The 15,392-nt window shown below is 47.0% G+C and overlaps 1 protein-coding gene across 1 annotated transcript in view; it reads right to left on the reverse strand.

The window, feature by feature from the left end:
• Window positions 1-7,488: 7,488 nt before the first annotated feature.
• C1H1orf94 (chromosome 1 C1orf94 homolog) overlaps window positions 7,489-15,392 on the reverse strand; it is a 36,806-nt gene continuing 28,902 nt past the window's right edge. The window contains exons 6-7 of the mRNA XM_073790876.1: window positions 13,143-13,339; window positions 7,489-7,792 (exon numbers count right to left, since the gene is read on the reverse strand). Of these exons, the coding sequence (XP_073646977.1) occupies window positions 7,717-7,792; window positions 13,143-13,339 (273 nt within the window). The 3' untranslated portion in view covers window positions 7,489-7,716. The remainder of the gene's footprint in view (window positions 7,793-13,142; window positions 13,340-15,392) is intronic.

Consider the following 15,392-nt stretch of genomic DNA (forward strand, 5'->3'; position numbering starts at 1 on the left):
GGAGCACCTTTTCTGGGCCCAGAGACACCAACACCAATAAAACAGTTCCTGTTCCCCAGATCCTCGTGTCTGAGCTTCAGCTCCTCGAGGCTCCTCCTCCAGGCCTCTACATTTTAATAATTCCACCCTCTTCTCTTTGGATGGTAGCTTTTTGCAGTTGCTACTTCTGTGTTACCCTTGGAATTTTCTTTTTCCCCTTTCAGTTTTTCAATATAGATTTAACAATGATTTATTTATATTAAATTATTTCTGTTAAAGTAAGTAATGTGGTTCTGTCTCCTCCTGACTGAGAATGGGAACTTGGCCCCTTTCATTTGACAGAAAGATGCAATCCCCCAAAAGTAGATAGGCCACTCTTGCATTCTCTGGGCCTATTTCTCTCCCTGTAAAGTGAAGCGAGTGGTAAATATGTTTCATGGGTGAGACTGAGTCCACTAAGCCAATTTTTTCCTTTTCTTTCAGTAGCAGCTGGGCACTATGGTTATGGAAGGAAAACCTTCCTTGTTGAAAGCTTTTCTTTATAGGCAGCTCTGTGAGGGCAGAGAATAAGATTGTCCAACTATGTAACTCAGGACTTAATCCAATGCCTGGTGCAAGAGAGGCATTCAATAAGTGTCTACTAAGTGATGAATAAATGGAAATATGGATGGGTGGATGGATGAGGAATGATGAATGGATGGATGGATAAATGGATTGGTAGATGGAAGGATGATGTTAGCGAATCTCAAGAACGTCTAGTAGTAGAAAGAAGAAGGTCTTCTTGAAGGAATGGTGTTATTTCATTTTTGAGCATGTCACATAGGATTAGGTTTGGTTATGTGTGAAAGAAACCCAAAATAACAGTAGCTTTTCAAAGGCGTTTACTTTCCTCTCATGTCAACAAAGTCCAGCGACAGGAACTCCGGGGCTGGCCTGGCACCACCATGGTCACCAGAGGCTCAGCTTTCTCTCTTGTTTGCTCCACCAACTTCATAATGTAGCTCCAATCTCCAGAAATCACACATAACACTTCTGCCTACATCCCATCTGGCCAGAACTAGGTAGCCTATTCTGGGTGGTCACGTGCCAATCTGAAAAGGGGAGTTCTATTACAAGGGGGGAAAGGGAGAAATGTATATTTGATGCCAACTGGAAATCCCTGTCATAGTGAGGAATGAACAACACAGAACTGAAGGAGGGAGCCTTGGAGGAGAACTTGAAGTCCGGGAGGAGTTGCTCCAGATGACATCCATTTTCTGTAGGGCTACTTCCCCTCCCACTTCTTCCACCGTGGCTTAATGCTGGAAAAATGACCTAGAGGTCTTAGTCGCCTGAAAACTTAATAGTCATTAACCATGTGACGTGTGTTTCAACAAAGTTCATTCACTCTGGGCCGTGTTACTAGAAACAGGGAAGTGGGAGGAAAAAGGGGTAAGAATATTGATTTTGAGTCACTTACCACCTGACCTTAAATAAGTTACTTAATCACTCTGAACCTTAGTTTCTGCATGTGTAATAAATAAATAAATAAATATATATATATATATATATATATATATCTCACAGGATTATTATGAATGTTATTATTTTTTTAACATCTTTATTGGAGTATAACTGCTTTACAATGGTGTGTTAGTTTCTGCTTTATAACAAAATGAATCAGCCATACATATACATGTATCCCCACAACTCCTCCCTCTTGCGTCTCCCTATCCCACCCCTCTAGGTGGTCACAAAGCCCCGAGCTGATCTCCCTGCGCTATGCGGCTGCTTCCCACTAGCTATCTATTTTACATTTGGTAGTATATATATATATATATATATATATATATATATATATAAAGTCCATGCCACTCCCTCACTTCGTCCCAGCTTACCCTTCCCCCTTCCTGTGTCCTCAAATCCATTCTCTACGTTTGCATCTTTATTCCTGTCCTGCCCCTACATTAGATAATAAAGGTGATGTTTACAGCACAGTGCCTGTTCCAGCATAAGTGCTCGATGACTAGTAGCTGCTTTTATTTTATTAAGTATTTCTGGGACCCAAAATTTTGCTACTCCTTAGTTTTGTCACTTAAACCACGCATGGACTATCATTAGTTTTAAGATTTGCAAATAAAGTATGTTCTGAGGAAAGAGACTGGGGGTGGGGGGTGGGACTTGATAACATATCAGATGAGAATTAGCTTCAGAGTCCAGGGAAGTTAAAAGAGCAGATGTCATTCATCTGACAGTCTGAACTGGGGTGGGTGTCCTGCTCTCACATATCCCCTTAATAAATTCACCCTTCATAGTAACTATGAGTTAACGTCTCAGCATAAAATGCAGGCGCTATGTCTGTCTTGCTCATTACTGTATCTCTAAGAAGGAGTTCCAATGCGAGTGTGCTGAATGGAGGGGAGAGCTGGTTGGAAGGAACACAGAGAAGAGATGGGGATTTTCAATCCCTTCCCAGGCTTCAAGATCCCAGTTCTGAGTCCCAGTGCCCACCACCCTCTATCTGTTTCTGGAATTCTCTGAGAGGTGAACAGAGTCAGGAAGTGCAACGTGTTGAAAAGATTTGGGGCTTTAGCTCCAGCCCTCCCTTAAGTTTCCTCCTAAGGAATTTCTTAGGGAAAAAAATCCATAGAGGCTTCTGAGAGTCTGATTCTTAGACATCCCGGGACAGGGGCTTGGGCAGTGAGCTCCAGCTGTGTCCGAATACAGCTCAGTACAGTTCAACAAACATTTTTGACACCCGCTATGTGCCAGGCACCATACTAGATGGTGTTCTGCATGCCCTTTCTCATTTTTAAAATGAATGCTTATTTTTATTAAAGTAATACACACACATTTTCAAAGCCAAATAGTGCTATTCACAATAGCCAAAACATGGAAACAACCTAAATGTCCATCCACAGGTGAAGGGATAAAGAAGATGTGGTACATATATACAATGGAATACTACTCAGCCATAAAAAAGAATGAAATTAAGCTATTTGCAGCAAAATGGATGTAACTAGAGATTATCATACTAAGTGCAGTAAGTCAGAAAGAGAAAGACAAATACCGTATCACTCGTGTGGAATCTAAAGTATAGCACAAATGAACCTGTCTGCAAAACAGAAACAGACTCACAGACATAGAGATCAGGCTTGTGGTTGCCAAGGGGGAGGCAGGTAGGGGAGGGAAGGACTGGGAGTTTGGGATTAGCAGATGCAAACTTATATAGGATGGATAAATGACAAGGTCCTACTGTAGAGCACAGGGAACTATATTCAATATCCTGTGATAAACCATAATGAAAAAGAATGTTAAAAAAAAGAATGTCTATATGTGTATAACTGAGTCACTTTGCTGTACAGCAGAGGTTGGCACAATATTGTAAATCAACTGTACTTCAAAAAAAAAAAGCCAAATAGTGCTAAAAGAGTCATAAACAAGGCAGCGAACCCCACACCTCCATCCCTCACACACCAACCTTGCTTCTCATCGATAACTCTTTCAACTTTCTTGGCCCTTTTACTCTGGGATTAACCTCCAGAATTCCAGATAATTATGGGAATTCTGCTCTCTCTCAAACCATCCATTTGGGATTTCACCTACGGATTTTCTATTATGATAAAAGGATTTTAGCTCTATTCAAATCCATATTTAGGCTTTTTACTATTATGATCACATAAATATTGTTCACTGCCAAGTTAATAACAATTGTTTCATTTCTTATTTGAATTTATAGCTAAATCTTCCCTCCCCCACCAACCACTATAAAACACTTCTCAACACAGTTTTCCACACAGTCAACTCTGTCAGAATAATCTATCATTTTCTTTTTCTTTAGCCGCTCCCCACCCCCCGCCCCCAGACACCTCCTATCTGAGGTCTCCAAATTCCTGCTTTATTCTGGGCTCGTGGTGGTCGTGGCTTTTCAGGCTTTGCTTCATGGTTCTTGAGCTAAGATCTTTTCTCATCACCCCAAGAGTTTCCTCGGCCTCCCCCCAACTGATGATATCTATTTTCTATATTCCATGTCTTCTGTCTTGGTTCACCCTCTTGTCTTCATGGGGCACAGAGCTTCCTGAGAAAGGAGGCAAATTTTTTGAGACTCTGCACATCTGAAAACATCTTCATTCTACCTTCACAGATAAGAGTTTAGTTTTTGAATTTTCCATTAAAAGCCATTTCCACTCAAAGCTGTGACAGCTTTGTCCCAGGATCTTCTAGGTTCCAATGTTACTGTTGAGAAATCTAATGCCATTCTCATTCATGAACACTTGTATCTGAGTGGGATTTTCTGAAAACCTTAGAATCTTGCCTTTATCCCTGATACGCTGTAATTTCATAATGATATGCCTTGATGGAGATCTTTTTCATTCATTTCTCTGAGCACTGGTCTGGACCACTCAATCTGGGGAATTTTCTTACGTTTTTCTATTGATACTTCCCTCCCCTCTCTTTTCACTGTTCTGCATAGAACTCCTATTAGCCAGATATTTGGCCTCCTGGACTGAGCTTCTCATTTTCTTACCTTTTATCTCCTATAATCCATCTCTGTGTCTTTTTAAAATTCTCCTTTCTAGAAGATCTCTTTGATGTTAGCTTCCAACCCTTTCCACTGAAAAAAACTAAATCAGCTATCACTGTTTAATTTCAAAAGCACTTTTCTGTTCTGATTTTTAAAAATAATCATAAGGCATATTGTCTTATTTTTAAAATAAAGTGGCTTCTCTTAGCTCCCTGAGAATGTTACGCTCTTTTTAGTTCTTTTTAACGTTTGTTTTCTGTTTTTGTTTTTTGGCCACGCTGCGGGGCTTTGCAGGATCTCAGTTCCCTGGCCAGGGACTGAACCCAGGCCACAGCAGTGAAAGTCCAGAATCCTAACCATTAGGCAACCATCGAACTCCCTTACCTCTGTTTTGATCTGTGTCTTTCTTGTTGGAGATTGTCCATTTCCATTAAACATTAAGTCTTTAAAAGTTGATTGGAAGCTCTTTGTGAAAGGGCATAATCGTAGGGTAATTTTCATTGGTACCTCCAAGTGCCTTTGGGGCGTCTCATTTTCTTCAGCGAACCCTCCAAATTCCTGCCTCTTGTGTAAAGTCTAGCTGCTGGCCTTGGGTGTGGATGTGTATTTCACTTAATGCCCATTTTCCATCAGTACCCTCATCTCCACAATCCTTATGCATGGTCTGTATGTTTCTCCAGAGAAAGTACCTCCTATCTCCTATAGAACTGTCTGTGGCCCCTGGCTTTGTGGGGCCAGGATAGGAGCTACTTCTCATAACAGCCCCTTGCTTTCATCTCGCTTCAGTCCCATCTTCCATCCTCAGCATCCAGCACCCCCTGAGAACTTCAGGCTCTGCAGGGGAAAATGGTTTGCTTCTTGTTGATTGGCAGACATTTCAACGTGATCTTCCCCTCCTCTGCTAAGGCGTTACCATTCCTCCACCACACTTCTGCCCTTTTATGTAGCAGATGAAATTGCTGGCTTCTCCTAATTTCATTGAGAATGGAGTTCGTATAGATGTTTTGTTTTTGTTTTTTTTTGGCTGTACGCGGGCCTCTCACTGTTGTGGCCTCTCCCATTGCGGAGCACAGGCTCCGGACGCGCAGGCTCAGCAGCCATGGCTCACGGGCCCAGCCGCTCCGCGGCGTGTTGGATCTTCCCGGACCGGGACACGAACCCGCGTCCCCTGCATCGGCAGGCGGACTCTCAACCACTGCGCCACCAGGGAAGCCCCGTATAGATGTTTTTACTCTCCTTCTTACTTGGGGGTAAATTTCAAGAGAAAAGGGACAGAAACATCTTCACCATCTTGAAACCACAAGTGTACATGAAGTACACATTAAGCCTCTATTAAGACTACATTATCCTTTAATCCTCAGAACTATTAACATTACCATTAGTAGAACTGAGGTTCAGAGAGGTTAAATTCTCTGCCCAACATCAGAGCTGGAAAGTGGCTAAGATCCCTTGTCTGGCCAAGGGCAACTCCCTTATTCTCTCCTGCCCCCAAGCACTCTGAGATCCAGAGAGGGTGGTTCACTATGGCCCAGCCTGGGTTAATACCTAGAGGTACAATGTGAGGAAACCCTTTGGGGAACAAAAGAGCTCCTGCATTGGTGAGAACTTCTAACCAGTGTCTCTCAGTCAGTGGAGAGTCTAGGCTGTTAACCGAGGATATCAACAAGAAACACGATGTGCTAGAAGTGGGGTGAGCCTTGGGGGAAGGGGCTGAAGAACTCAGGGGGAAATCTTAGACGATGGAGAAAGGAGAAGGCATAAGTCCTAAGAGAACTTGGGAGAGAAACTGGTTTCCAGGGACCCAGGAAGAAAGGCCAATTGTGTCACACTGTGAAGGCAAGAGAAATGCTCTCGTGAGCCCTGGACTTGAGCTCATCCCAAGACACTGGTGACGTACAGAGCCCTAGCCTCTCACTGCAATCAGGACGGGGCTGCTAACGTTCCCCAGACCTAGCCGTCACTGGCCTCAGCCAGGGTGGGCCCGAGCTTCCATGTGAGTAACAGGACTGGTAATACAGCAACTTAGAACTGACAGTGTTGGTCCATCTGTATGTGCATGGCTCATTTTTTAGACCCAAGAGGAGGTCCTTACATTAAACCTCTGTTTAATTTCATCTTATGATTGTTTGCCAGAGGATTGCACGTGAGTTTCATTTCATAGACTGTCCCTGATCAGTGATGGCTGCCGGGACCACCATAGGGAGAATGATTCTGTGACTTTGTCCAGGCTCAGGGGATCAGCTGCTTAATGATGCCTGCCATGGGTGTAGGAGAATTACGGTATTTGTGTATCACTGACTCAGGCCATCTCCTCTTCCCAGATTTGTGTCCTCCATTAATGTGATCAAGATGCTCTCAATGTCCTCATTAAAGTCACTGATAAAAGCTGATTGAGAATGATCCAGGGACAGTGCCATTGGGGGCAGTTCTGAGATTGACCTCTAGCTTGGCATTGATCTACAATGACTGGCTATAGTCTATCACATTCAGGATTATTTTTAGAATTGATTTTCAGGTCACTTTTTCCCGTCTCATGTCCAAGAGAGACTGTTTCTGTAACCGCCACCTGGATAGGGCAGAGCAGGATGCACTTCCTTTACATCAATTCCAGAGATGCATAAACTGGGCTATTGAGAAGTGAGTGGATCACAGAGTAGAAGAGATCAGCCCTCAAGTGTATAACCCCTGGGATCCCTTATTTACAGAGCAGCACTTGGAGGACTGTAGCCCGTGGTGTCTCTTCATGTCCTCAGTAAACTTTGAGCCTCATGGGGGAAAAAGGAGCAGTGAAGATCACGCAGAACATTACAGAAAGTAACAGGCACACTTCATTTCAAGCAGCTCATACTTTTATCAGAAAATACAAACTTTCTAAATTAAGTGTCTTACGTCTATTTTACCAACAACAGCAAAAACAAAAATCACTCATGCTAGCTAAATACAGATGCATATGTGGACGAGCAAGTGAGTATGAATCTGAGGGGTGTGTGTGCAGTCTGTGCTGTGTGTGAAGGCTAGCTGTGTGTGTGTGTGTGTGTGTGTGTGTGTGAGTGTGTGTGTGTGTGTGTGAGTGTTGGTCCATGGATGCGCCTGGCCTTGCTGTTTTCTGTCTGTGACCTGGTCGGAACCTTGGCTTTCCAAACTTCATACCAAGCTGCTGCAGAATCCAGAATTCCAGAGCCCTTAGCCCTGCTCCAAGGGCTAAGGTAGGAGGAGGGAGATGAGAAGGAGATCTAAAAATGTATGCCATTCCCACTAGAGGGAAAATAGGGGCTGTTCATCAGGGGCCCACCGGATGTCGAGCCGAACCTGGAGGAGAAAGAAAATGACGTTGTGATAGAACTCCTGATGTCGGCAGAGATATTAGGGAAAGTAGTATATTAATTTTGGGGCTGTCAAAGACTGGGAAGATCATGACAGGCTTGGAAGCTGAAAGCTTTAGCAATAATGTAAAAAGTTTTGGCTCTGGGAAAATAAAATATTGAAATGATACAACTGGAGGACAATAAAGAGTTTCTTCTGCCACTTCCTTAGGTCAGGAAGGCCCTGGCAGCCTGTAGGGGCTATTTCCACCCAGCCTATGCTCTCTCCATATCCAAGACCAAAGACTAAGGAGCCTGTCTGGATCTAAGCACCTTACCTGTGGGCCTGTAGCCCCTCTACCTGCCTTAGAGGACCCTGTGTGTCCCTCAGGAAATTCCACAACATCAGAGAACTCATGGCCACGTCCTAGGGTGAGATCTCAAGAGTCCGGACAATCCCAGGGTTCCTGATCCCCTTCTCAGCACCAAGCTAGATCAGACCCTGCATTTCACACCAATCTGGCAAGTAAGCACTGAGGCATCCCTGACTGCCTGGGACTCTGCTAGACCCTCAGGGAAGGAAGTGCCGAGAAGACTTGGGCCTCACCCTCCGAGAGCAGGAAAACACACCCATCTGCTTTTTCTCCCTGGCACACTGCTAATTCATACTTCAAAAGAGAGTTCAAAAGCCGTCTCCTCTGTGCAGCCTTCCCCAACCTCTCCAGATGGAATCATTTACTCACACTTGGGATCCTACTGCAATTTCTTTCCCCATCTGCTAGGATACTCTGAATGAATGGAACAGAGCTCAAGACAAATTGCGGCAGAGCAGATAGCTAGATATAGTCTAATCCAGGGATTCTCAGTCACTTTTCACCTGGGCGGAAGCATATTACAGAAGATGCTCACATTCGTGGCGCCCTCCCATGAATTGATGAAACAAAAACGGGGGGGAGGGGAAGAAGCGATGGGAACAAACCAGTGCATTAATTTGTAATGCCTCAGCTGGTATGTGTATCTGTTGCTCGCTGTGAGCAGCCAGGGACAAGCGAGGCTTTGGGTTGTTTGAGTCCCTTCTCACAAAAATAAATTTCATGAGAGCAGGGACACTGTCTGGACTGTTCACCATTTGACACTCAGCACTCAGGCCAGGACCTGGCACCAGGTAGGTGCCCGATAAGCAATTAATGTCTGTGGTAACCCCACCTCTTTTTCTCTTTTTCAAAAATCATATTGGAAAAGAAACGATTAAAAGTGATGTTATCATAAGGACACTCTGAATTCTACTCTGATTTATAAAATAAAGGCTGTAACCCATACTCGGGTATTTAATAATTACCGGTTACAAATTACTCATGACACACCTTGTATCTGATTGCCACACCCCACACATCTGAGCCCTTCATGAGGAGAAATTCTGATCAGATCAACTGCCAAGGGCATGGTCTAGACAGGATGTAAACTAGAGGGCCAGGAAGAGAGGTAATCCATGTGGACTATAGTTATCCAGGAAGGCTTCCTGGAGGAAGAAGAGGGGCTTAACCTGCCTCACGAGCATGGTGAACGGTCCTGGTTTGCCTGGGACAGTTTCTACATGTCCAGTAATAATTCCAGTGTAATTATCATTTGTGTTCTTTTTAACTCTCAGACTTATTGTTCTTTGGAAGATACATGGTATTGTTATCCTGCCCTGATGGATGTATGCAAACGGACTTGGCAGAGGGCAGGAAGGGGCCCCTCCTCCTTTCCTGAGAACACGGAGGCCACCGACTCCTTCCTCTCCCACCTCATACAGTTTAGTCTCTTGGTTCCTGACCCAGAGGAAGCACTGAGGCCCCTGGTCTCCCAGACTAAACTCTCCACCTACGCCCTTGTACCCCTCCCTGACCCAGGCAGCCTCTCCTGGACCTTGTTCCATCCAGCACAGCTGGTAAACCTCAACTCCACCCCTGTGCCCAGTGCTGCCTACATTCCATCCTACAGTGCCCAGGTTTTCTTGCCATACCGTCATCCTCCCTCTCTTCTCCTGGCTCCCTGACTCCACACTCTCCTGCTTTTCCTCACACCCTTTAGATCCTTTGCTGGTGCCTCCCCATCTCCCCAACCCCTCTACATGCTGGAGACCCATGTTGGAGATCTATGTACATGTGCTCCCGGGCGATCTCATCCCATCCCACGCCTTTAAATAGCATTTATATGCTAATGACTCCCCAATTTATATTATCAGCCACCACTTCTCCCCTGAGCCCCAGACTCAGACATCCACCTGCCTATCAACTGCTCCACGCAAGTGTCTAACAGGCGTCTCAAATTTCACATATGCAAAACCAAACTCCTGATCAACAGAGCCTTGTTATCGTCATCTGGACCCTAGAATTTTGGCACTGCCAATCCTCTGGACACTCAAGTCCAAAACCTAGGAATCACGCTTGACTCCCCTCTTTTCCTCATTCCACGTCCAGCCATTGTCAATTCCCATCAATTCTACCAAGCAAATAAATGCTCCACATCTTTTCTCTTACCTCCTCCCCATGGTCACTGCCCTAGTCTACGCCACCAGCACCTCTTGCTTGGCTGGCTAAAAAGGCTCCCATCCTGGTCCCCTCCATCAGCTCTCACCAGCCAGCCCACTCTTCGTATGTCGATCAACACCATCTTCCTTACACGGAGAATTAGGACATTCATGGCCTCTCGCTGCTCTTCCTTCCCTCGCCTCCCAGGCCCTGCCACCTCTCTGATTTCAATTCTGCCCGCTCTCCCTCCTCCACTCATCGTGCCCCAGCTACATTTCCCACCTCGCGGCCACTGCACTTCCAATTCTTTCTGCCCAGACTGCTCATCACCCATATATACACACGGCTCATCCTCTCGTTTTATTCAGATCTCAGCTGCAGAGAGGTCCCTTACTCCCTCCCCGCTTATCCCTTGCACCTGACGCGTATGATGCTTCTTTACTTCCGTATTGTCTAGTTCCCCTCCTGGAATGACGGAAGTAAACACTTTGTCTTGTTCACTCCAGTAACCAGTGCCGAGAGCAGTGCCGGGCACACAGAAGATGCAACAAACATTTTTTGAATGAACGAATCGTCCCTTTGGGGGACACAGACCTGCACTCCTCGCCTCGTTTTTCCGACCTCACTTACCCGGTCTTTCCACCCTCTCAGGCCACCATTCCACTGCGCTGACTGCCGCTACTCCCCGTCACTCTCCTCCTTCGCCCACGGTGTCCCCAGCTGGCTGCAGGCTCTCTCCCACTTCTAAGGCTGCTCCTTCCTCAGTCTCCTGCTCACTCCTTTTCCTCTCCTGCCCCTCTGAAGACAGCCAGAGACCAGGTCCCAACCCTCGGCTCTCACTGTTCCCAATCAGTGCTTCCCTGACCGCTGAGTGGTGAGAACTTGGGACCACACTGCCTCCCAAGGACAGCAGGCTCTGGCTTCTGCAGTAACTCTCTCTTCCCTGGAGCCCAGAGTCACAGCGTGCAAGGGGCACGTCTGCTGGCCTGCAGGTAGGCTGTCTTCCCTCTGCAGTCTCATCTACTCTCACCTCCGGGGAGGTGAGAACCTCTCTTACAGACCCTGCAGTCACCTCCAGACTACGCCCTCTCCTCCCTCCTGTTTCTCTCCCCTCCGGCCCATCAATTCACTGCAACGTTCACAAATCCGCATTGAGTCCCCAGGCCTACCAATCAGAGCCTTTAATAATCCAAGTCCAGCCTCCCTTTTCCTATTTTCCACCTTGTTCAGGGATAAATCTAATACCTCAACCAGATGCCCTTATTCTGCAGGCCTCAAGCCCACCACACACCTTCCCACCTGAGGGCCTAATTCCCCCAGTCGCTGCTCACTGGACCCTCCCCATCCTGCAGCTCTCATTGTGCACCCAGCAGGGATCCTCCCTCTGTCCTTGGGACACTTGGATGGCCTTCACTTTGTCACGGCATTAACATCATTGTGTCCCCTCTCATCCACTCTCATCTCTGAAGGGATGAACCATGTCCTATTCATGGACAGTGCCCCCACAGGCTAAATTCACCGTAACTATGTGAACTGACACAGCGCTTTCCAGGCTGCATTGGCGGAACACACCATGATATGCTCTACAAGAAAAGGGGAAAAAGGAGAGGAAGGAGGGAGGGAGGGAGGAAGGGAGGGAGGGAGGGAAGGAAGGAAGGAAAGAAGAAAGGGAGGGAGGGAGGGAAGGAAGGAAGGAAAGAAGGGAGGGAGGGAGGGAGGGAGGGAGGAAGGGAAAGAAAAAGAGAAAAAAAGAAATAAGGGGTCATGGGTTTTATATTCAAATGACACTATCGACCAGCTTCTTGAATGTTCTCCATGAACCCTAGTAAATGAAATAATCTGCAAATTCCAACAGTTAAGAAATCTGTTTATCTTTGTTTCTACCTTTCTTTTCCCAAACAGATCTGACTATGGAAACCTCTTTCCAGCATTTATCCCTCTATCAGGACATTCATGGGAAACACTGATTGAAAGGGTCCGAGTCCAGGACACCCGGCTGACACTACAGTGAGGGGGCTGTGATGGGGAGGAAGGGAATCTATGTCAGATTGGGGAGTTTGGTCCTAATCCTGTAAAGGGAGGTTCTCAAGCTGGAGCACACGTTCCCCGGGATGCGCCTGGGACACCTGGATTCTCAGGGCTGACCCGGCACCACCCGCCTTGCAGAGCATCAGCAGTGAAGGTTTGGTGGGTGGGAATGAGCAGCTGCGCGTTGTTACATTAAAACAACAAACACCAATTCCTTACTGACAGGCATGAAAAGTTTGTATGGAACTGTCAGCTAAAACGTTGAGTCTGTGTTGGCTGTTGGCTGCTAAGCTCCTCTCCTCTGCTGTTTGGGGTATTTTGGGGGAAAAGTGTAAGCAGCCTGATACGCAGTGAGAGGCCCTTCAGCAGGGCCGGTTGCGAACTCACTGGGCTGTTGGAGGGATTAGCCTGGCAAGGAGCTCAGGAGGCAGTAAGTGGGGGAAAGAGCTGTAAGATTACCTGGCCGTGGCCTGCTGGAAACCAGGCAGGTGGGGAAAGGCGTATGCGTCCCGCTCCACTACCTGTCACCTGCTATGGGTGGTGCGCTCATCCCCTACTGGCCATGCAGCTGTATTTCCGCACCAAGCTGAGGACCCCAGCCCCGACTGGGCCTGCCAAAGGGCCCTCCCCCAGGCCCAGATCAGGCTCACCTCCACATCAGCTCCACCCAGGACCCGCAAGGCACAGGGTCTGCCCTCCCCACAGCCAAGGAACATATGTACCAAGAGAGCAGCAGTGAGGCCCAGCGCGCCCACCTCTCCTCTCCAGCAGCTTTCGGGATACGAGGTGAATTTCCAGTGTGGGCTGAGGACTCACCCATACGCGGGGAAGGGGTACTGCAGTCCATCTCCTGCCATGGGGGAAGGGTCTCGGGGATTTCTGGCCAGCTTCTGAGGTGTCCTCTGAGGGTACGGATAGCTGGACTGGACGAAGGGGATGTAGCTCAGCAGGGGGTTGTAGGAAGAGTGGAAACTCTGCTGTCCCGTCTGCTGTGGGTTGTTGTACGGCATCACCTGCATGGCAGAGAGGAGACAGGGGCTGGAGGAGAGGACAGAGGTCCAGCAGAGCCCGCTGCCACTAAACATCACAGTCCCCCAGCCCTGACCCTAACCCGAGGCCCCACCCCTCAGCCCCTGTGCCCCTCAGTCACTGTGGGGTGCATAGAAGGCAATGTGTTGGACGGGGAAGAGGCACAGGGCTCAGCTTCTATATGTGAGACTGGTAAGTTATTTAATTTATCTGTGTCTCAGTTTCCTTATCCATAAAATGGGCAAATGCTACCTCCATTGTATGGGGACTGAGTCAGCTGAAATAAGTAGAGAGACTGGCACATAATAAATAGCAAAGGAATATTATTTCCATTATTTCCATTCTCTTCTCTGTCCCCTGCCTTACCCTCAGCCAATAACCATCTCAAAAGCCCCTGGTTCATTTTTAAGTCTTGTACCATCTCAGTAAAGGCTGTTGGGATGTATACATCCCTGGCTTCTAGCTCAGGACCTCAACAGACCCCAAGTCCAAGACAGCTCTGCCCAGTGGAAATTCCTGTGACGGGTGATGGAGATCTTCTGGGTCTGTACCACCCAATATGGTAGCCACCAGACACAGTGTGCTATTGAGCGCTTGAAACGCGGCTAGTGGGACTGAATTTCAAATTTTACTTCGTTTTGATTTCAATGTAAATAGCCAAACGTGGCTGGTGGTCATGGTACTGGGCGGTGTGAGTGAGGAGAAAGGCCAAATGGGGGCACTGCAATTGAGCTCAAACCCTAAGAAAAGTAGGAACTCGTTGGGTTTGAGACCACCTGGATCAGACCCCCACCAAGAAGCAGGGCTCATCCTATGTTGCCCCTGATGAGGCAGGAAGCCCACCTGTCTTATTTACTGATTTATCCTTGGCCCTGAGACGGTGCCTGTCACACAGTAGCTGCTCGATAAATATATGTTAAATGGATAAGTGCAAGAAAGAGGGAGAGAGAGGAGGAGGGAGGAAAGAAGAGACTGCTAAGTGTCAGCTTGAATATCTAAAATGACAGGGAGCTCATTACATCACGAGCACTGTATTCCACTAGTGACAGCTCCAAATGTCTTGTGTGGAGCTGACATCCATCCTCCTGTGTGTTTTGGTCAAAACTCGGGAAATTTCTGGATTTCCACTTTAATAGCAAGTCTGTAGTCCAAGCTGCTCAGGGGTTGGGCGTACTGACTGCCCTTTCTCACCCTGCACACCCTTATCTGATTTAAAAAGATGACAAAGGTTAGCGCTTATTAAGTGATAACAAGGGTGTGCCAGGCCCTTCATGTGGATTCTCTCATTTAAAGTCCAAACAGCCCTGTGAGGTAGGACCATTAGGATCCCCATTCTAGAGATGAGGAAACAGGTTCAGAGAAGTTAAGCAACTTGCTCAGTAAGTGTTCCAAGCGTCTGAGTTTTGTTGGAATCCCCAGTGTGGCAAGCCCAGAGCCCACAGCCCTGGACTGCACCGCTATGCCTGCTCCCTCTGGAAGCCTGAGCCCCTCCCTCCTGGCCCTCCCCATCTTTCCCCCAGTGGACAGGTAGGATCTGGTGACACTGGACATGGGCACCAAATCCCCAAGAGGGTGAGCTGAAGGTCAGAAAGTGCCAAGGGCTCACAGAGAGACCCCAGGAAGGCACCTCCCAAGACAGACACCAGAGGGTCAGCGTGGCAGAAAAAGAAACCCCCTGGTTTTCACAGTGAGGGGACAGTCCTGCACCTGGGAGGAAACTGACATGAAAGAGAAGATACGGGTCCTAGAGCTTATGCAAGCTTTATGCAAAACTGTATCCTAACTACATGTCACTGATAAAACACATAAAACAGAGCTGGGTATAGGGCTCTGGAACCATCTCCAAGAAATCCTCTTTGCTGACAAAAGCAATGACAGAGCAGTGTGCCCAGAGTGCCACATCTGTATAAAAACGCTCGTATAAATAGATATCACTGGAAGGATACCTAAGAAACCGATCACAGTGATTGCCTCTAAGATTTTAAAAATTGTGTACCAGGTTTTTATATCACTGCTTCAAATATATGCATTTACATA

This window comes from Tursiops truncatus, chromosome 1 (genome assembly GCF_011762595.2).
Source record: "Tursiops truncatus isolate mTurTru1 chromosome 1, mTurTru1.mat.Y, whole genome shotgun sequence".
NCBI lineage: Eukaryota > Metazoa > Chordata > Mammalia > Artiodactyla > Delphinidae > Tursiops > Tursiops truncatus.